Source organism: Mustela erminea, chromosome 15 (genome assembly GCF_009829155.1).
Source record: "Mustela erminea isolate mMusErm1 chromosome 15, mMusErm1.Pri, whole genome shotgun sequence".
NCBI lineage: Eukaryota > Metazoa > Chordata > Mammalia > Carnivora > Mustelidae > Mustela > Mustela erminea.
Window position 1 is genome coordinate 17087029 of NC_045628.1, and position 24181 is coordinate 17111209.

A 24181-nucleotide genomic window follows, 5' to 3' on the forward strand; every position below is an offset into this window, starting at 1 on the left:
CCCTGCTTGTGCTCTATCAACCTCTGACAAACAAATAAATTAAATCTTAAAAAAAAAAATATAGAACAGCAAGAAAATGTGTATAGGGTGTGAAGGTATGTTCTTGGGCAGCAGGTAGAGCAATGAGCTTGCATGGTGAGTTGGAAAAGGACAGTGACTTTGTAAATTGTATTCCGGAAGTCTTTTGACCACAATTATGGAGTTGGAGTCTTTCTTGGTTCTATGTGGGTCTTTTGACCTCATTCTGAGGAAAACTGCTACTGTTGGAAAATTCTTCACCTGGTCAGTGCCTAGATTTCTTAAAGACCTAGGATAAGACATGTGCACAAATTGTACTGCTCACAGCATTTGTCTTTCAATCAGCTCTTTTTCTTTCTTATGTTGCTGGCCTTCACTAGGTAATCACAGGGAAATCAGAGACTCCTCCCTGTCACTTTCCTTCTAAGAAGCTTCCTTTCTTCTAGTTCAGTGCTTCTCAAAAGTGGGTATGAAAACTAATAAAAATAGGGATTTACTAGTTTAGTTACCAGGTTATTCATACTAGTCCTATGGGTCAATCCAATCTCTTCTGTCGTCAAATATTTAAATATTTACTATTGACTTAATATTTAATTATTTATTTACTATTTTAAATCTTTACTATTCTGTTTTTAGTTCTGTGGGATTTCAAATTCTTCTATCTCCTTTTCTTCCTCTTCCTCTTGCTCGTTGATGTGGGCAAAGTAAAAATTTGGGGGATGTGTGACCTCCTATCTTTCATGGTAAAGATGATTCCATTGTGACAGTTGGTAAGTACAAGAAGGTGAGAGACTCTGGAATCATGTTTGCAAATTTATCCAGAAATATTCATCCTATCCCTCCCTGTTCCAAATATTCTTGTTGTTTCTACTATGAAGATAAATTATATTGTGAAGAAATTCTTTAGTATTTTTCTGCACATGAAAGCAGAGTGAGTAGTTAAATTAAATTAAATCTGCATTTATAAAATAATGACATAATACCACTTCAGTCACCATGGAATTATAGAAAAGTCAAAGAAAGCAGACTTTCAACCTAAGCAAGATATTTTATCTATATTTTAATCAGAAATAATTAATATACAACAATCTCCATTTAAAGAAAAACTTGATATGCCCAAAGTCATACTTAACAACATTAAGAATTATTTCTGAGCTTTTATACAACCCATGTCATTATATAGGCTACTAAAGTTTGCAATATAAAGAAATACTGACATCACAGACTGCCCTGTGAATATCTCATAGAATAACAGAAGTCTAGGTTGAATTCATTCACTCAAGAAGAAACAATTTTTTATGTACCTGAAGGGTTATGATGATGGAAACAATATTTTAAGTGATTGAAAACAATTAGCAATAAACTAATTGAGTCCTTTTCAAAGCATCATCATTGAGCACATCAGAGAAATCTGAGTGTTTGGGAGGAAATAGCTTATTAACTTCTATCCTTTAATGACAAGAGAACACTCCAAATATTATTTCATTGATAAGACATTCCTGTACAAATAGAGGATAAAAAGGCAAATCTAGGACTTTAAAAATAATATTCTGCCACTTTCTGCCTTTCTCCCTGCCTTCCTCACTGCTTCTTCCTTCCTCTCTGCCTCTTTTTTTTTTATTTTTAAATGCCATCTGTGCCTTATGGCTAAAGAAATATTTTATACCCTTCAGTTGCACAGAAAAGGAATTTCATGATAGCTGCAAAATGTGTGTATTTTCTTGCTTATTTTTGGTAACTGATTTATTTTGGGGGGTTGATGTGTTCAAATGGGTTTTCTGCATGTGGGAGGGCAATGATGTACTGAAGAAAAGTTCATGTTTACATTTCCTTTTCTTTATGCTTTTGCACTAGTATGCAGTTTTATAATTATACAATTATAATTATACAATAAATTGAACTTGTTTTTTTAAATCCAAGTTTGGAGAACTAAAGTACCTCTGAGTAATTTTTTTGCTAACCTCATGATTCTTTACGACTGTTCCAGAGCTATCCTATCTTTGAACCAGGATCATATATAGTTTACTTGGAGACATTATGTTCACCCATCTGATTCTACTGTGATGAGCTGTGCGACACCAGACAAATTACATAATATTTGTATACCTCAGTATCCTCGTCGATACAGTGGAGGTGATAATGTTATTGGGAGCATCAAATGAGATTATGCATAAAAGCACTGATCATGATGCTATAAAGAGGAATAGCCACATAAGTGTTAGCTCAGATCGTTAACTGATTCTTCTCTAATACCTACATAACACTACACAGTTCCAGGATCATGTAAATTTATATAAAGATAACTCAGATTTAACAAAAGCCTTTGTTTAAATGATTGAAACAAAAGATATGACTATAAAGCTGTAAGTGATTTTGTAAAATATATACATTCATTTGGATGTTATCCTTTAAGTCCTCTTAGAAAATAGACACATGTTCAAAAATCTTACCATTGATCAAAGCTTTTTAGACTTACGGAAGACTTCAGAAAAGCATTCTGAGCCATATTTTAAAAAAACAAACAAACAAACAAAAAAAAACCTCAGTGTTGCAGTTTTTAGTTGGCCAAAAAAATGAGCCCATTCTTGAGGGGTAAGGAAGGTTAAATGGGATACTCTATTTCATTTGAAAGAGTTTTAAATTATGAAGAGCTGGTCAAACATACAAGAGCTATTGTGTAGAGTATTAAAGAATGAATATCCTCATTGAGAATATTAGAAAATATGCCTTAGGCTCTTACAGGAATTCTAAAAGCCTACGTATGTTTTAAGCTAGAGGAGCAATGTTATGATGTGTATGGTCTCTAGTGTGCCTAGCTGAAGGTAGACAACACTCATTTGAGGATATAAAATTTAGTTGATAAAAAAGTTCATTCATACTATTGATGTGGTTACCACTCTGCTTTTATGAATCTCCTGCCACATTGAAAATTATCTCCCATAATATTATTTAATCCAGAAACATTTTAGTCTGCTGAATTATTCCCTTCAGTTTGTCTTCCAAATTCCTCTAAGGTTGGGAAAGAAGTTTTGCCAGAGCAAACCAAACATGACTTGGGCAGGAGTGTCACAAATGGGTGACTTCGTATTCCATGTTTATTTAAATAATACGCTGAGCTTAAAGATTAGATAAATATGAGTTGACGTTTATAATTTGTGGAGCGTGGTGGTGCAAATGAGTTATAAACCAAGTAGATCATAGGATAAATCTTAAGATCTGGAATGGAAGCCTACGGAAAATACAGACCTGGCAGGTAGAATAACACAGTTTTGAGGTCTGTTTAAACAGGCAATAAAATCTGATTTGGCAGTTTAAACATACCGTAGTTTAAATTGACCATTGTCAGATCATTTGGTTAATTTAGAACCCATGAGAGAACATGATTTGATCATATACTGTTTCCTGATTTGGAGAGATTGATTTCACCTTACAAATATTTGCCGTCGATTGAGTCCTCTTTGACTTCTCCTCAGAAGTCATTTCAAATTTCTTTGATTTTTAAAACATTTACAAATTCAGCCCTTCTCTTTTCGATTCCATCACTTTGTATTAATAATATTTTCTGGTTACCAACTAGCTATAATACTTCTTAATAAAAGTTAACTTATCACTTCCTCCTTAAGTACAATGATAGACATATCCTAATCGGGGTCTGCTGAAGCATCTTATCACAACTGGGAAATCAGGGACTGTGGATTAGCAGTTCTGCTTATGTGCATAGAAAAAGAGCTAAAGCATTGTGTGCTACATTTTCTGTATTAGTACATGTCTTTATTTTATTTTATTATTTATTTATTTATTTTTTAAAGATTTTATTTATTTGACAGAGAGAGATCACAAGTAGGCAGAGAGGCAGGCAGAGAGAGAGAGAGGAGGAAGCAGGCTCCCTGCTAAGCAGAGAGCCCGATGTGGGACTCGATCCCAGGATCCTGAGATCATGACCTGAGCCGAAGGCAGCAGCTTAACCCACTGAGCCACCCAGGCGCCCCTTAGTACATGTCTTTAGATATTCATAGGAACCTTAGAAATGTATAGCTAGTCAATTATTTAATATCAAGATTTAAGAAAATAGCAAATAATATTTGAAGGATGAATGAATATATCGCTTTGTAAGTTATCTATTAAATAATTAATAGCTTTCTTAGAGATATTCCCAGAGCAGATGTGTGTTTACAACATGGTTAAATCCATTAGGCAAAGAGGGAAAAGAGCCTCAATACCAAAGATGCATTTTGAATGTACTAGAATACAGCTCAGATGCCACCAAAATACTCAGGTTAAGTTTTGTCTGTGGCTAAGTTACAGTGGATAAAATTTATCAAGCTTCAATGAAATTACATGAAATGCTCCTCAACAATCTACTCTATAGCTTGCAGACTTCAAGTATTTTCTTCCTATAGCTTGCAAAAATGGAAGACTCTCTTGAAAATTCATGCATACTACTTGCCATCATTTGTTTTGATTCATTTAATGGAATTCTAATTTCAATATTGTAAGAAACACTATATGCTGTTTTCATTGTTCTACAAATATGCTTTCCATTTAAGACATGTTGCTTTTATAAAGAGTTTAGAATCAAAGATAGTAAAATTACAGATACACTAAATCCGTATTCAAAGTCTCTTCTGTGCTCTTCACATTGGCAGGTTTAATACATTAGAATTGAAGGAGACTTAAGTTAGAATCCTAGAAGACATGTTTTCAAACAGCCTATCATTTCTAGATACTTTGTGAACATTCCCACTTGGCTTATAAGAAGTGAGTGTGACATACCTTTTCATAAATATAATTGTTACATTCACAAAGATTTATTATTCCAATCAGGTGAAGACAGGGGAGAAATCAGGACTCCAAGAAGACAGGTATATCAGGGCGGAAGAGTTCAGTTACCAAAGCCAAGGAAGGAACATTACCACACCCATCAGCATAAATGCTGTAGCTTCAGTTGCTGCTGAACATCCTGCTCCCGTTGTATCTAACGTACTACCTCGGCCTGTCTGGTGGGTCTGCTTTACGTCACTGAGGTTCACGTCCTCTGGCATCCCTGCAGAAGCAAACAAGAAAACACAGGATAATGCATGACCAGCTCCCCATGATGTGTCTAGAACAGCTCTTAAACCCAAAATGTTGGCGCCATTGTTTTATCCTAGCCTTCCCCATACATTTCCCTAACTCTAAATGGTTAATGTGCCACAGGCACTTCTGCTCTTCTTAATTTAGAGAGAGCAGGCCCTTGAGTGGGAGTTCTCAAAAATACTAGAAGAGCAAAATGAAAAGCTCTCCAGGTTTTTAAAGCACTTGGAATATTTTCTTAATGCCACTGATTTGTTTAAAAAAAAAAAAAGAAATTTAATTAAAATGTCCTGAGGTATGGCACTATTGCTTGCCTCAGAGATGTAACAATTGCAGTAACTGTGTGAAATCTTTCTAGTGAAAATAAAACCATGTAAGGAGAAATAATTAGGACATTTTTAAAAAGTAGAACTTATACTGATTGTATTCTGTTTTAGACTGAACTATGTATACGTTCCTTATTGGAAAAAGATCAAAGAATAATAAATATTAAATGATATCCTTTACACACATCCACGGCTATGAGGATGGTTGTAGACATCTGTCAACAGAGCAAAGAATTTGTTAATAGGGTGGAGATTAAAGTTAAGAATGAAGTGTTGATTAAAAAAAAAAAGTGGGTAAAACTATAGACCAAGATCCGGATCCTGGTTATTACTTTTTGTGCTATGAAACCTGAGAAGCTGAGGAGACCAGCCCCCAAATTATTGGGGATGAAATAATCATTTTCTTAAAGAAACTTACCTTATTATGATATATGTAGGAAATTACTGACTTATTTACTAGGTAGTACCTGCAATGTTTTGAGACCGTGTGGCCATCTGAAATATCTCATGGCATGCCACTATCAGTCACAATTAATAAAGTTTAAATTCAGTGTTGCTACAGCCATAAATATTGACATCGTAATTAGAGTGAGATTGAAAAAAATCTTCATATAAGAAAAAGTCAATATTTATGTAATTAGCTCAATACATGTGTATAATTCAGAAGGTAAGCTCTACCGTATTCAGGGATGAGAACATTAAAACGAAGCACAGCTCTACTGATCTGACATATTGATTTTTACAGTCTGAGCTCTTACATTATTATTCATTGTTTGGGTACCTGTTTTGCCCTTCTGTGTCATTAGCCAAGATGAATAAACTAGTGATTCTTTCTTTTTTTTTTTTTTTTTTTTTTTTTTAATAGGGACTAGAGTGTGAATATTTTAGTCATGGTTTTATACTTCTTGTTATAGCCAGAGCTTAACAAGGAGATATGAGGACTTTAGGCAATTAAAAAATGCTTTTTTCCCCAAGATAACTGTATAAGTTTGAGCTTGAAGGGATTTACTTTTCTTTTCTAAGGCACCGTGAAGAGGTATCTGGGTTTGATTCATGAGTAACTTTTTCTTATGCCTTTTTGAGCTTCATTCATTCATAAGCCAGCCACTGGTCTGGGTTCAGGGGTATCGAAATGAGTAAAAATATGTAAGTAGAAAGATGTTAAACCTTATGTCTGCAAGCCAGGCAATCCAACTTTCAATCAGATGTCATTTTCACATCTGAGTAGAGATGTTATTAATAAGTGCAATAGTTCTAAAGATGATGGACCCTTGAGATGGTACTTATATGACAACAACTAAAGATCCCTTCAAGAGCCTTGCAGTGAAGGCTACAGTTTCGGATCAAATCACAGTGTGGTCTTGACATTTGTTAAGAAATCTGAGCGTGCTAAGAAGGCTAGCCCCACAATTATTTGATGCAAAGATGGTTTTCTTAAAGGGATTTGATTAACTGAGCTTGTAGATTATACCAAATATTAACCAAAGACCCATAAAAGAAAAAAATCAGTTTGGGAATTTATTACATTAATACATTAAAGAAAAAGTGATCTTTGAATAATCTTTTTATACATCATAGCAATATACAAGATGCCAATAAGTTCATATTTCTGTCTTTGGTGATAGAAGACAGATATTCATATTATTATAAGAATAAATATACTACTAAAATTTGGGTACATGACTGATGGTTGGTACTATGGGGTATGTAAAAGGAATATACGTAGCTTGGTCAGAAAAGATGCCACCAAGGAAGTGTCATGTGTTAATTTATTTGGCAATTTCTATAGAGCACATGCTAGGGTGCCAGTATTGCTCCAAACACTTCACAAATATTAACTTGTTTAATTCTCATGATAATCCCATGCAGTCATTACTGTTACTGTGCTTGATTTTATAGCTGAGGAATCTGAAGCACTGGAAGGTTAAGTAACATGTGAGCAGGGGAAGCAGGCATCAAATATGGAAGTCTGTGTTCAGATCACTTGTGTTGATTCCAAGCACTTTGCTGAGGACTAAGAAATCAACATTTAACCCAGATTGGGAACATAATCCCACAGATTGGGATTATGTGCTACTTTTGTGTATTAAGCAACTGTAACTACTCAGAATTAGAATTCGTGTGGCTAGGAAACTGTGTTGAATCAAAATAACTTGATGAATCTGAGAGGACTGTGTTTTTCAAAAAGATTTATTTATTTTAGAGACAGAAATAGTAGATACATGCACATGCACGCACATGGAGGGGAGGGACGGGGGAGAAGGAAAGGCAGAATCTCAAGCAGACTCTCCTCTGAGCGCAGAGCCCTACACTCCGTGATCCAAAGACCCTGAGACCATGACCTGAGCAGAAATCAAGTCAGACGCCTAACTGACTAGACCACCCAAGTGTCCCATTAGCTGCTTTTTTGCCATGCATATGCCAGCCTTTTCCTTGTGACAGGGAAAGGTGGGCATTTTTTTCCTCTCTCTCCCCTTAATCTACCCACATACTTAAAAAATTCTCTTAGCTTCACTGAACAGTGAAGATTATGTTTAAAAATAATTTATTCTCTGTTTTTAATAAGGAAAATTACATGGGCAAGAATTAATTCTTAATAAGGTCACTCATTTACAAAATTTCCCTTCTACCTCTGTCAGGCAGCCATTGGTGACTGAATGTACACTATGCACTTATGGACTTTTTCTTCATATTTTGAGTCTTAAAAAAAAAATAAAGCCAACAAGTATCTTTTCTACCCATGATGAGTGTGTAGGGCAGATTAAAAGTTGGGAGTGGATTATAGGTCATTATTTGAATTCTTTCATTATTTGAATTATTTTACTTTGACAAAGTCAAATAATTTGTCTCTAAAATGGTAAAAACGTCTATTACATAGTGTGCTTTTTAATAAATATCACTGAATGAGTAAGTTGGAGGATGTGATTTTACACAGTCAAATGAGGTAGGTAGAATTAATTAGATTATTAATTAGATAGGTAGATAATTAAATAGATTAGGAGCTGGAGTAGTACTCTACTCAAGGTAATGTGGTTGTAGTGAAATCCCAGGTGTGTCTCAGTCAAATGTGGTTCTCTTTGATCCCAGCACCATGCTCTTTGCCACTACACAAATAAAGCATTGAACTTGCAGTCAAACATTGGCTCTGCCACAGTCTGGCTGGATGACTTTAGACATGACTTCGGTGTTATGGAACTTCGAAATGACAGCATTTTCAGTGAGAAAGAAGGGTTAGTCAAAATACAGTATTGACTAATTGATTAAATAATTGGAAAATGAGGTAGATATTTATCCCAGAGAACTCTCTAAAAGAAGTGTCTATAAGACCAAACACTTAAGTATAAATAATGAGAAAGCAGACAAATAATACAATTTTTTTTTTTAATTTATGTGTAGGTGGGGGAAAGCGTATGGATTTTTGGGTGGATTCTGTAAAATAAAAGAGTAATAGCTTTAACATCTTAAAAAAATAATCTCTATGCAACTTGAAAAAGTAAAGTACAGGGACAAGTAGTGAAGTGGAGAAAATGTTGCTGTGCATTTTGCAGCAATGTCTTTAACGCAGAAAGAGTTCTTAGAATCCTTATATAAGAAAACAACAAAAATCCCCATAGGAAGGTGGTGAAAGAAAGTAGATGGATATTTACAAGATAAAAAGTTAATTTATCTCTAAGAAAATAATGAAAAGCCTTTGTTGGAAAGAAAATAAATACCATTTTACACATCATATCAATTATCTAATGTTCAGTGACAAAGGCAAGGCAGAGAGGAGATAATAGTTTTGTCAAGGATACATCCCCCTTTTTAGGGCATTTGCCAAAATAAATAAAAATGTTTTAAATATATGTTTCCTTAACCCAATAATTCCACCTTTATGAGGTAATTTTGTGGGAATATTAAGAAAATGTGTACATATTTATTCACAAAATCTGTACAATGAATAAAAAATAAATGTTATTAGCAAATTGGGTTAGGAAAACTAAGGCACACTATTACAAATGATTCAAAGAGTAGATATTGGTACAGAAAAAAAATCTGATATAATTTTATATATATATGTACTTTCATGAGCTTTAGGGATATTTTGAAATCTGATAGTCTATAGCTTCCTTTCTTTAGAGTCAGGTATCCCTCATTAATTTCTATGTTCACCTAGTAGGCATTTGGTAGTAATTAGGTGAATAAATAAATTGAGAATTTAAGTGAGTACAGAAAATTATAAAATTATAAAAAATTTTCTCTAATTCAGTTTTTCTTCCTCCATATTTTATGAGATGTAATTGATATACAATATTGTGTGAGTTTAAAGTATACAACACATTGATTTGAAATACTTAAATATTGTAAATGATTACCACCATAGTTTTAGCTAACACCTCTTTATCATGTCATATAATTACCATTTCTTTTTCGTGGTGAGAACATTTTAGATCCAATCTCTCAGTGATTTTCAAGTATATAATACAGTATTATAGCTATAATCACCATGCTTCACACTAGATCACCAGAACTTATTTATCTTATACCTGGAAATTTACATCCTTTGACCAACATCTCCCCATTTCCCTCACCACTGCTCACCCCTAGTCCCTGGTAATGACCACTCTACTGTTTCTGAGATTAATCTTTTTTAGGTTTCACATGTAAATGATATGATACAGTATTTGTCTTTCTATGAGTTATTTCACTTAGCATAATGTTCTTGTTTGTCTCATGGCACAATTTTCTTCTTTCTCATGGCTGAATATTCCATTGTGTGTATATATACCACATATTTTCCCATTAATGGATTCTTAAGCTGTTTCCTTATCTTGGTGGTTGTGAATAGTGAGGCAATGAACATGAGAGTAAAGATATTTCTTTGAGATCCCATTTTAATTTCCTTTGGTTATATGCCCAGATGTGGGATTGCTGCATCATATGGTAATCTTTTGTTTAATATTTTAAGGAATTCTATATGGTTTTCCACTGTGAGCAAACCAATTTACAATCCTATGAACGTTGCACATGAGTTCCCTTATTTTTCCACATCCTCACCAACATTTGTTGTCTTTTTTGAGAGTAGCCATCCTAATGGGTGTAAGGTGACATCTCATAGTGTTTTTGATTTGCATTTCTCTGGTGATTAGTGATGTTTAGCACTTAGCTTTCTCATGCATCTGTTGGCCATTTGTATGTCTCTTTGCAATGTGTCTATTTAGTTCCTCAAATTCAGTTTCATTAATTCATTTTACATTTTATTTCCTGGGTAGTTAACATACAGTGTTATATTAGTTAGAGCTGTACAATATAGTGATTCAACAATTCCATATATTACTCAGTGCTTATCAAGATTAGTGTATTCTTTTTTTTTTAAGACTTTATTTATTTATTTGACAGACAGAGATCACAAGTAGGCAGAAAGGCAGGCAGAGAGAGAGAGAGGAGGAAGCAGGCTCTCCGCTGAGCAGAGACCCTGAAACAGGGCTTGATCCCAGGACCCTGAGATCATGACCTGAGCCGAAGGCAGAGGCTTTAACCCACTGAGCTACCCAGGTGTGCCAAGATTAGTGTATTCTTAATCTCCTTCACCTATTTTATCCATCCCTCCCCCCACCTCTTCTCTAGTAACCATCTGTTTGTTTTCTGCAGTTGAGTCTGTTTTTTGGCTTGCTTCTCTCTCTCTTTTTTTCCTTTGTTCATTTGTTTTGTTTCTTAAATTCCACATATGAGTGGAATTTAAGAAACTTTTTAAGACTAACTTACTTCGCTTGGCATTATGCTTTCTAGATCCACCCATGTTGTAAGTGGCAAGATGTCATTCCTTTTCATGGCTCAATAATATTCCACTGTGTGTGTGTACACACATACACACAATATATGTATATATACAAATACAATATATATACATATATACAAATACGATCTATATATAATATAGATAAAGTGTGTATATGTATGTGTGTGTATGTGTATATATATATACATACCACACATTTATCAATAAAGAGCATCCATTCATCTACAGATGAACACCTGGGACTACTTCCATAGTTTGCCTATTGTAAATAATGCTGCAATAAACATAAGGGTGTATATATCTCTTCAAATTAGTTCATATTATTTGGATAAATACCCGGTAGACCCATTCCTTTATTATAGGATAGTTCTATCTTTAATTTTTTGAGGAACTGCCATATTGTCTTCCACAGTGGCTATACAAGTTTGCATTCCCACCGATACTGCATGAAGATTCCTTTTTATCCACATCCTCACTAACACTTGTTATTTCTTGTCTTTTTGTTACTAACCATATTGACTGATGTAAGGAGGTTTTGATTTGTGTTTCCCTGATGATGTATGATGTTGAGCATCTTTTTTGTGTTTATTGGTTATCTGTATCTCTTCTTTGGAGAAGTACCTGCTCATGTCCTCTGCCCACTTTTAATGGTAGTCAATTAATTTTTGACAAATTTGTTTTTTTAATTGTTGAGTTGTGTAAGTTCTTTATATATTTTGGATACTAACCCTTTGTTAGATAGATCATTTGCAAATATTTTCTCTGATTCAATAAAGTTACCCTTTTTGTTTTGTTCTTTCCTTTTCTGTGCAGAAGCTTTTTATTTTGACATGGTCCCAATAGTTTATTTTTGCTTTTATTTCCATAGCCCCAAGAGACATAGTTAGACAAATATTGTTATGGCTGATGTCAGAGAAATTATTGCCTGTGTTCTCTTCTAGGACTTTTATGGTTTCATAACTCTCATTTAGGTCCTCAGTCCATTTTGAGTTTATTTTTGTATATGGTGTAATAAAGTAGTCCAGTTTTATTTTTCTGTAGGTAGCTGTCCAGTTTTCCCCCTATACCATCTGTCTTTTTCCCATTGCATATTCTTGCCTCCTTTGTCAAAGATTAATTGACCATGTAATTATGATTTCATTTCTGGGCTTTCTATTCTGTTCCACTGAACTATGTGTCTATTTTTGTGCCAGTACCATACTGTTTTAATTACTATAGCTTTGTGACATAACTTGAAGTTTTGAATTGTGATCCCGCCAGTTTTGTTTTTCCTTTTCAAGATTACTCTGGTTATTTGGGGTCTTTTCTGGCTCCATACAAATTTTAGGATTGTTTGTTCTAGTTCTGTGAAAAATGCTGTGGTATTTTGATTGGGATTGCATTAAGTGTGTAGGTTGCTTTGGGTAGCAAGGACATTTTAATATTTGTTCTTCAAATCTAGGAGCATGAAATGTCTTTTCATTTCGTTTAGTCATCCTCAAATTTTTTCATCAATATTTTATAGTTTTTAAGATTACAGGTCTGTCACCTCTTTGGTTAAGATTATCCTGAGGTATTTTCTTATTTTGGGTGCAGTTGTAAATGGAATTGTTTTCTTAATTTCTTTTCCTGCTTCTTCGTAATTAGTGTATAGAAATGCAATGGATTTCTGTGCATTGAGTCTATATCCTGCAACCTTGCTGAATACACTTATCATTTTCATGTTTTTGGTAGTCTTTAGGGTTTTCTATATATAGTACCATGTGAAATGCGAATGAATTCCTTCCTTATCAATTTAGATGTCTTTTGTTTCTTTCTCTCTTTTTCAAAAAAAATTGAAATTTTTAAAATAGATTTTATTTATCTATTTGTGAAAGATTGGTCAGGGGCAGCACAGGTAGGGGAGGGCAACAGAGGGAGAGGGGGAGTGGGCTCCCTGCCCAGCAGGGAGGGACACAGGGATGCCAGGACCCTGGGATCATGACCTGAGCCAAAGGCAGACACTTAACTGACTGAGCCACCCAGGAATCCCCTTCTCTTTTCTCTTTTTATTGCTGTGGCTCGGACTTCTGGTATTATGTTCAATAGTAGTGGTGAGGGTGGTCATCTCTGTCTTGATCCTGACCTTAGGGAAAACACTGTTTTTCCCGTTATGATGTTAGATGTGGGTTCTTCATATAAGGCCTTGATTATGTTGAGGTCTGTTCCTTCTAAACCTACTTTGTTGTTGTTGTTATTGTTTTTACTTTTTTTTTTTTTATTCTTTATGTTGTTGTTGTTTTTAATATGATAGACATACTTTGCTCAATGTTTTTTCTGCTTCACTTGAAGTGATCATATGATTTTTATCCTTTCTCTTACTAATGTGATGTATCCCATTGATTTGTGAATATCAAATCACCCTTGTATCTCAGGAATAAATCCCACTAGATCATGATAAATGATTTATTTAATGGATTGTTGGATTCTGTTTACTAATATCTTATTAAGGATTTTTGCATCTATGTTCATAAGAGGTATTAGCTTGTAGTTCTCTTTTTCTGTGATTTTTTTTCTGGCTTTGATATCAGGATAATGCTGACCTCATAGACTGAAATGGGAGGCTTTCCTTCCACTTTTTAATTTATTTTTTAGAATAGTTTGCGATTACTAAGTATTAACTCTTTCAAATGTTTGATAGAATTCACCTGTGAAGGCTTCTGGTCCTGGACTTTGTTTTTTGGGAGTTTTTGATTACCAATTCGATTTCATCACTGGTATTCAGTGTTCAAATTTTTTATTTTGTCCTGATTCAGTTTTTGGAACATCATAGTTTTAAGAATTTATCCATTTCTTTAAGGTTGTCCAGTTTGATGGCATATAATTTTTCATAGTGTTCTCTTATCTTTTGTATTTCCTTAATGTTATTTATTTTTCCTCTTTCATTTTTTATTTCATTTGAGTCCTCTCCCTCTCTCTCTTTTGATGAGTGTAGCTAGAGGTTTTATCAACTCTCTTGATCTTCTCAAAGAACCAGCTCCTGGTTTCATTAATCTTTTTCTTTTCTTTTCTTTTTTCATTTTTATATCATTTATTTCTGCTCTAATATTATCATTTTCTTCCTTCTACTAGATTTGGGTTTTTTTTTTCTTTTTCTAGCTCCTTTTAATTGTTTATTTGGCTGTTTATTTGATACTTTTCTTGCTGCTTGAGATAGGTCTGTATTGCTATAACGTCCCTCTTAGAACAGTTTTGTTGCATCCCAAAGGTTTTGGATGATTGTGTTTTCATTTGTCTCCAGGTACCTTTGCATTTCCTCTTTGATTTCTTGGTTGAGACATTCATTATTTAGTAGCATGTTATTTAACCTCCATTTATTTGTGGTCTTTCGAAAAAATTTTTTTTGTTGATTTCTCATTTCATTGTGTTGTGTCAAGAAAAGATGCATCGCATAGCTTTGATCTTTTTGAATTTGTTGAGACTTATTTTGTGACCTAAAATGTAATATATTCTGGAGAATGATCTGTATGCATTTGAAAGATGTTATTCTGTTTTAGGATGGAATTTTCTGAATACATCAGGGTTGACTTCTTTGTTCAGTTGGTTGAGCATCTACCTTTGGCTTAGGTCATAATCTGCAGGGTCTTTCTCCCTATGTCAGCTCTCTTTTCAGTGGGGAGCCTCTTCTTCCTCTGCCTCTGATTCTTTCCCCATTTGTGCTCTCTCTCAAATAAATCTTTTAAAAAGTAAACTTAAATATATATATATATATATATAATATATATAATATGTATTATATATATAATATTGACATATATTATATATATATATTTTATATATATATATATATATATATATATATATGACGTCTATCTGGATCAGGGTGTCAATAAAAGCAATACAATTGCTTCTTGATTTTTCAGTTTAGATAATTTGTGCATTGATGAAAGTGGGGTGTTAAAGTCCCCTACTATCATTGTATTACTATTATTGTTTTAGTTCCTTTATTTTGTTATTAACTATTTTATGTATTTGGGTATTCCCATTTTGGGTGGATAAATATTTACGATTGTTATAACTTCTTTTTGGATTGTCCCCTTAATGATTATATAGTGTACTTGTTCTCTTGTGACAGTCTTTGCTTTAACATTGATTTTGTCTGCTATTACGTATTGCTACCCTAGTTTTCTTTTCACATGTATTTGCATGATAAATGTCTCTATTTCCTTACTTCCAATAGGCATGTGTTTTGTAGGCAGCACATAAATGGGCCTTGTATTTTTATCCATTCCATCACCCTATGTCTTTTTTTCCCCTTTAGGGAGAGGTTGGGAAGGGCTGAGAGAGAGAGAGTGAGAAAGAATCTTAAGCAGGCTCCATGCCCAGTGCAGATCCCCATGTGGGACACAGCCTCATAATCCTGAGATCATGACCAGAGCTGAAATCAAGAGTCATATTTAACTTAATAGACTTGACTGAGCCACCCAGGAGCTCCTATGTCTTTTGATTGGAGCACTTAGTCCATATGCATTCAAAGTTATATATTGCCATTTTGTTATTTTTTGTCTGTTTTGTGGATCTTCTCTGTTACTTTCTTCCCTTGTTCTCTTCTCTCTCCATAAGTTGGTTTTCTTTAGTGGTATACTTGGATTCCTTTCTCTTTACCCTTTACATATCTATTACTGGTTTTTTATATGGGGTTACCATTAGATTTGTATATAACATCTTTATACAGCAGTCTAAAGTTGATGGTCAAGTTTTAATCCATTCTTTACCTCCTCCTTCTCCATGTTTTAAGTATATGGTGTCATACTTCTTATTTTAGGAGTTTCTTGACTGATTTTTACAGATATACTTATTTTTACTGATTTTGTGCTTCCTACTTTTTTTTTTTACTCTTACTTTGGTCTTTCTTTTCCACTCAAAGTGTCCCGCTTAACATATTTTATGGGGCTGCTTTAGTGGGAATGAATTCCTTTAACTTTTTTCTGGGAAATTCTTTCTCTTTCTATTCTAATTGATTGTTTTGCTGGATAGAATACTCTTGGGTGCAGATTTTTTCCTTTTAGCACTTCAAATATATCATACCACTCTCTTCTGACCTGCAAAGTTTCTCTTTAAAAAAAAAAAAAAAAACTGTTGATAGCCTTATGGGTTTTCCTTTGTACATAACTGTTTTCTTTTCTCTTTTTGATTTTTAAATTTTTTACCACTGCTTTTTGCCATTTTAATTACTGTGTGTCCTGGTGTGAACCTCCTTGGGTTGATTTTTGTTCGGAGATCTCTGTGTTTTCTGGATCTGAATTTGTTTCCTTCTTCCAAATCAGGAAGTTTCTAGCTATTCTTCAAATAAATTTTCTTCTCCCTTTTCTATCTCTTTTTCTGGTATCCCTATAATGTGAATGGTATGCTTGATGGAGTAATTGAGTTCCCTAAGTTTATTCTCATTTTGAATAATTTTTTTTCTCTCAATTGTTTATCTTTTTTATTTTCCATTACTCTGTCCTCTAGGTCACTGATCTGTTCTTCTGTTTCTTCTAACCTGCTACTTATCCTATCTAGTGTATTTTTAATTTCAATAATTGTATCCTTCTTCTAGGATTCATTTTTCTTTGTGTTAAGGGTTTTTGCTGACATCTTCTACTCTTTTCTCAAGTCCATGAGTATCTTTATGGTCACTATTTTAAATTCCTTATCAGGCATATTATTTCTGTTTCACTTAGGTCTCTTGCTGTGATTCTGTATTATTCTTTCATTTGGGACATATTCCTCTGTCCTTATTTTGTCTAACTGCCTATTTCTCTGTGTTAGGAAAGTCAGTTATGTCTCTTGCTCTTGAAAGTAGTTGGCAAGGCATGCACTTTTAACAAGGTGGTGCTGCTCTCTTCCATAGGGGATGCCCAGTTGCCACTGATACTGGAGCTGATTGAGGTCACTCTGCAAAGTGCATGTATACAGTCCACATGTCCTCAGTGGGAGGTGACCAGCTGCTGCCTCCGAGACTGAGGTCCTGCAAAGCATACAGTTTGGAGACTCAGTGTTGGCAAAGTTTGCACAGATCTTCTTGAGGAGGGGAGTTTTAGCATTGGGACTGAGGCAGGCCCTGCTAGAGGGGGTAGAGCATGATGTAAGTAAGTTAATAGTAAATGCTTGTGCTATCTTGGTCCCTGAAGGTGACCATATGTTTATGCTGGGGGCAAGAGAGGGAAATGGTGGCTACCAGGTCCTTTGTTCCTGGAGAAGTCCTTCAGGGAACTCTGAGATTAGTAAATAACTCTCTTTCCTGTATGCTCCAGGTGTTTTTCGAACTACTGCTTCTATGCTGTAGCTCTGCTTGCTGTTTATAGTGCTGTCTCTTAAAGGGCGTGGGCTTCACTTCCTTTCACCCTCTGGGCTCTCCCAGAGCCCAGGCTGCTGATTTTTATAATTCCAGGCATTAAGTCCCACTGATTGTAAGAATTCACAAAATTCAGTCCCTGGATTTTTAAAACCAAATGCTATTGTCTTTGCCATGCAGTATCTTTGGTGTGATGGAATGTCTCTCACCTCTATGTCCATCATCCATGGCTCCCTCACACTTGTGGTCAGACCCATGGCATTTAACTCCCCAACCCTTCTCTACCCTTCTTATCCTCTTCAATGTGGCTTTTTAACAACATTGAGTTATGGAGTTCTGTCAGTCTTTGGGTCATTTTCTCAGTTATTTACACTGATGTGAGTGTTATTTTGTTGTATCCATGGGACAAAGTGAACTTAGGGTCCTCATACTCTGCTGTCTTACACAGAAGTTCCCAAAGAGAAAATTTTTAAAGTATCCAGGGAAAAGACAGATTCACCTCAACAGAAACAAAGAATATTCAATTAATTATCAAGAACAATCATAAATAATAAAATATGAAGATTTAATTCTAAACATGAAGGAATGCAGAATTCTATACAGAGTTAAACTGTGTGGAATACATAAAGCTTTTTAAACAAAGAGTAAATATTTTTAATGCTCCCCAAACAATTCTAAATGTGTTATTAAAGAGTATGTGAAAAAATCTAAGAAACTGAGCCAAATGAAGGAATGGGGTGAAGTTACAGTAGTGATAAAAAAAAAACTGGCAAACATCTAGCTTACTGTATGTAAGTGTGTTGGTTGAAAAAACAATAGAAGACTAACTTGGGATGAAAACAGTGTATGATTGAAATACATGTAAATATTAAAACATTCTAAAGTATTTGTATATTTGGGAAGAAGTGAGAAATATTTAGTTTCTGTCAGGACAGTGATGTATTTAAATATAAAAATTTCAAAACTTAGCAAATAATTAATATGGAATATATATGCTCCTAATCTACTAAAGAAAAGGGGGTTAATAAAATCTAAAGGAAGTCAGAAAAGAACAAACACATAAACAAATATGTCTGGCAAATAGAAAACACAAAATCATATGTTAGAACCATATGCAAATAATTTAGTAATCTCTAAGTGAAATGAACTAAATTAAATTAAGGAACAGACACTCAATTTAGATTTAAAAAATATCTAGCAACACACTAAAATAAAATGATTCAGCAAGGGTGAGAGTAAATGCTTGTAAAAATATACTCCAAGAGACCAATAACCAAAAGAAAGCTGATGTCATTATATTAATGAAAAGAAAATGGGTTTTCAGCATTTAGAAGGAGAAAGAAGTTCATTACATAATAACAAGAGAAATAATTCAAGACCTTTAACACCCTTAAAATAAAGAAATGTCAGTGAAGGAAAATAACTGGAGAAAAATAGCAAATGGACACCTCCACAGTCAGTGGGGGATTTTAACCCCACTGTCTCAGTAACTGATGGCTCAAGCAGACGAAAGCCAGTGCAGATACATATGGATGACTTGGTAACTAGTCTCTGGAAGAACCCCATTGCCTTCTTGGTTCTAGTAACACTTCTCACATCTCTTTGCCCTACTTCACCAGTTCCTTCACATGGAAAGAGAACACATTGCTCTGGCTAGCAGGCTGGGAAGGAAAAACCAGAATATTGACCTTTTAGGGTTTTCTAACTGTTTTAGATTTGCTTTTCCACAGTGAGGGTGCATTTTTCCCTCTCTTCTCTATGACATGAGCTGAGGCCAACTCTCTTCGCATGGAAGTTTTCTACCTACACTTCTGACTTAATGGTAATTTCTGGATGAAATGTTAGATATCATTTATAAGCACATTCTCTAGGTTAGTTTTTAACTGTAAAATAGCTGGTATTTTTATTTTTATCTGTCTGACATTTGTGCTTATATTTTAATTGGTTCTAACCTCAGAAGAAGAAAGAAGGGTTACTTATTGCATTGTTTCCAAATACAGACTTCCACAAGCTTGACTTAATAAATGAATATGGCCAAATAGATAGATTTACAAGAAGCATCATGAAGTTAATGACTAATGGATAAACTCTTTGAACGCATACATAAGACATTTACAAAAGAGCTCACATATCAGATTACAAAGCAAATATCAGTAATAAGTAATTTTAACAAAGTATGAGTTCTCTGACTATAAAACAATAAAATTAAAAGCCTATAACAAACCTTATTTAAGGAAATCAAACAAAAAAGAGGTGTAGTGAACAGATATACATTGATATCTCTTTCACTGTGTTCTAAAATTGCATCATGATATCCCTTGATGTGGGACAATTAGATCTTTTGTGCTGGGAACTAGTGGCCCTTCCTATCTAGAAACTAGTGTCCATCTGGGGAAATGTTCTTGAATTCTCTCACTGTTGATTGTCTTCCATTTTCTTTGTTTTTGAATTTCTAGAATGTGTCCTCTTGAATTCCTCTTCTAATTTCCGTTGTTTTACTCTGCTTTCTGGGAAATGTCCTAAACTTAATTCTTCAGCATTTTTGTTGAGGTTTTCCTTCTTGCAATCAGATTTTAGGTTTATATATGTCAATCTTTTTTCCTCAAAGCATAGTTTTTTGTTTTTTTTGTTTTTTTTGTTTTTGTCTTAGGCCTTGTTGAGATGCTTATTTGAATTTTTTTCTTTTTATTCTCTCTGAAGAACGTTGTTTAGTGAAAGTTGCTTTTTTTATGCTTGTGGATATACTTTTTTCATGTGAATTATTTTAGATAAGTTGTAATCCCTGATTCATAGTTACATGCTAATATTTAAGAGTAGGGAGTGAAAATTGAATTATATCTGAATTTGTGAAGAAGACTCTCATGATTAGACAAGTGTGGTCTTGTTTACATGTCTGTTGGGAAATCTGCAGATGTCAAAGGGATAGGGTAGATTAGGCTGGAAAAAAAATTGCCTCTAAAATATTGGTAGCTATGTCCATTACATATCCAGGTAATTGTCTTCATTATAACTTAATACCTTAACTCCATATTAGCATGTGCTTCTGTGATCACCAGAGCTGGGAAGTCAGGTGTGGAGAAACAAACTCGTGATTAAAGTTGTCTATCTGGAAGGGACACATGTCACTTCTGCTCACTAGTTTATTGGGTAAATCTAGTCTCATGGAACTCCTAACCTCAAAGGACAAGGATGTATAATCTCACTATGTGTACAAGAGAAGACCACTCATCCATTTGCTTATGAGCTTCTGTTATTGTTACCATTTTTGTTTACTCTCCATATTTAGGTGTGTGTGTGTTTTGTTTTGTTTTTGAAAATGATTCCTTATACTGTATTTTAGTGGAGTGGCAGGAGGGAATAAAATTATATGTATTCTTATCAATCTGGCCATGGGCAGTCCATCCTGACTCTGGCTATACCTACATTTCTTCAGCCTGTTCTCACTGGTTTAGTTCAGATCCATGTCTGTTCTAGCTGGTCAGCACTCCTGCTGTAGATGCTAATTATTTTTGATGACCATCCCTGATATGGTGATTATTTTCATTAGAAATACTGAACAGTGTTTCATTTTGCCTTCAAACTTACTAGAACAACATGACTGCTCCCTTCTCACTAATAAATTGTGCAAAACCACCCACTGCCTAACAGAGGAATGATTGAATTCACATTAGAGAACTGGAAGGCAGGTTGTTTTGCCTTTGCATGGCTTAATCCAGGATGCATTTCCTGTATAATCTTGTAAAGCTCACTGAATGTGCAAGAAGATGGCCTACCTAGATATAGAGCTTTGGGAATAATTGGAAAATTGAGGATTGCTATAATTTGAGGCCTTCAAATATTTTCTTTTATTTGGACTTTTTGTTGGACCTATAATGAATATCTTTCAGATACTCGGTTGGGCACTGAGTAAATAGATGACATTTTCATTTACCAGTAATTGTTAAAAATTAGTTGCAGCAAGATAAAATGTGAATGCTGATGAGGAGACAACTTTTCTCCCAATGAAATATGAAAATTAAGTTCAGTGGAAATTTCCCTGTTTTACTTCAGTAAGTGAAGACTATTAAGTAGCTAATCCTTAGAGCCTAAAAATTGTCAAAATGTCTAAGAATGTTGTGCAAGAGAGATTGTGAAGCTTACTACATTTATTAAATAGAATGAATTAGTTTGGCCCACATATCCAATTCATCATGTGTGTTATAAATCAATATATTTAATATTTCAAGCTCTAAATATTTTGTATGTTATTTTTAAAGAAGAAATCTATTGGCCCAAGGGATATCTAAACAGAATATAAGGAAATAGCCATTGCCATCATCCTTGAGAAGACATATCAAAGTTATTCATGAAAATATCTATAAAACACAGCACACATAAGGACAAGTGCTTAGTTTGTGGGGGATGGCTAGCTCTCTGCTTGCCCTTGTGGTGTTCTCAATTGGAGGTTTGTATTCAGACAGGACTGTGTAACATTTTAAAATATGTTATTTGCTGTACTTTGGGTTGACAAGACATTATGAAAATAACAGGTGCATGTGTAAGGAGGGAACATACTTATATTGAAAGCAGAAGAATAATGCGGATATTGAAAATTACATCACCTTCCCTGACCCAGTATGGAAATTCTTCCATTCTTGCATTGTATCTCTTGGAATAAATAATATACATACTCATTTTTTCTCAAACCCACAATTCACTCTTGCCCCAGTATCTAATTCCATGTGACATATGATAATAAAATGAATAGTTTTCCAACTACTTTTAAGTTTTCAGCAATCCTGTCAGCTCTTTCTATCCTTGTCTGTATCCATTGTCCAATTGTAAACACTACTGCATCTTTACCTGAGGTATGTATATGTTTTCTTCTTGTCATAATCATTCAGTTTAGGAATGTTTAAAAATGTATGTTTTTGTCATTTTGGGGGGGTTCATGTATTAATTTCATATACTTTAAGCCTTCAAAGTCATGATCATATGTATGTTTTCTACTTCGGAGGCTTATAAATAGCTCTTCATAGTATCTTGTATTTTGTGTAAGATTTTTGAATATATAACTTACTGGAAATAAGTTTGATATATAAGTAGGCACTTAACTCTTTCCAGTTTTTTAAAAAAAGATTTACTTATATATTTTAGCAGGGGTGATGTGGAGGGGTAGAAAGAGAGAGTCTTAAGGAGATTCCTTGCTGAGCATGGAGCCAATTCAGAAGTTGATTTCATGATTCTGAGATCATGAGCTAAGCTGAAACCAAGAGTCAGATACTTAACTGACTGTACCGCCCAGGTGCCCTCTTTTCAATTTATTTAAGTTGGAGCTACACAGACTCCTAGAATTCAGGCTAGAAGGCAATGAAGTATGGTGGAAGAAGCTAGGCTAAAGACCCAAAAATCTTACAAATTTCAAAGTCATTGAGATTCTGTTTCTTCATCTGTAACATTTACATGATAGTAATGCCTTCTCCCAGGCATGCAAAAATTAAGTGAAATGTAAAACTTAAGTGAAATTATTAACATAAGGCATTTTATTATTTTTTACACAGAAATATGGTTGAGGCAAGCAAAGGGAGTTGAACAATAAAGTTCCCTTGGATAGTAGCCAATTGATCCAGAAACAGGATGCTAGACTCCTGATTCCCAGTCAAGGATTGGCAAGGGGACTTGATGTTTTAGAGCAAACTACCTGCACTAACACACACACACACACACACACACACACACACACACACGCACACACACTCTTATAGTTCAAAGTTTAGCAAGGTTGACTATTTATACATAGGATGAGTCCTCCTACATGGTTGCTACTTGATAAATGTTTTTGAACGAATTAATGTATGCAAAAACCCTGGCTCAAATAATCAGCCACAAACAAAAACCACAAGCCTTCAATACAATACACCCAACCTCTGCATTTCCCTACAAAGAGAGATGGTTGCCTTGTTCCCAAAGATTTGTTTGAGTTTACATTTTAGAGTGATTTTAGGTTTATAACAAAATTGAGAAGAAGGTACAGAGATTTCCCCTTGCTTCCCCACATGCATAGAATCCCTCATTACCAACATCACTCACTAGAGTGGTGTTTTTATTTATTTATTTTTTTGTTCCACCAAGGATAAATGTGCATCAACATATCATAATCATTCAAAACTTTTACCTTCATGTTGGTTCTTGGTTTTAGACATCCTATGAGTTTGGATAAATATATAATGATATCTATCTCTCATTATAATATCATACAGAGTAGTTTTGTTGCCCTAAAAATTCTCTTATTCTGTCTATTTCCACCAAACACACTGCTGGCAGCCACTGATGTTTTCAATTTTCTCCATAGTTTCACCTTTTCTAGAATGTCATCTTCTTGGAGTCACACAGAATGTAGCATTTTCAGATTGGCTTCTTTCTCTTAGTAATATACATTAAAAGTTCCTCAGTGACTTTTCATGGCTGAATAACTCATTTATTTTTAGTGCTGAATAATATTCTATAGTCTTCAGGACCACCGTTTACTTACCTGTTGGAAGACATATTGGTTGCTTTCAAGATCTACCAATTATGAATGTACTTGCTATCAGCATCCCTGTGTAGGTTTATGTATAAGCATACGTTTTCAACACTTTTGGGTAAATTCCAAGGATGCTGGCTGTTGGGTTTTATGGTAAGTGTAGGTTTAATTTTGTAAGAAACTGCCAA

The 24181-nt window shown here is 34.3% G+C and overlaps 1 protein-coding gene across 1 annotated transcript in view; it reads right to left on the reverse strand.

Annotated features, from left to right (window-relative positions):
• Positions 1–4070: 4070 nt before the first annotated feature.
• Positions 4071–24181, reverse strand: part of GPC5 (glypican 5) — a 1399440-nt gene continuing 1379329 nt past the window's right edge. Inside the window, exon 8 of the mRNA XM_032314680.1 lies at positions 4071–5062. Coding sequence (XP_032170571.1) covers positions 4905–5062 — 158 coding nt within the window. The 3' untranslated portion in view covers positions 4071–4904. The remainder of the gene's footprint in view (positions 5063–24181) is intronic.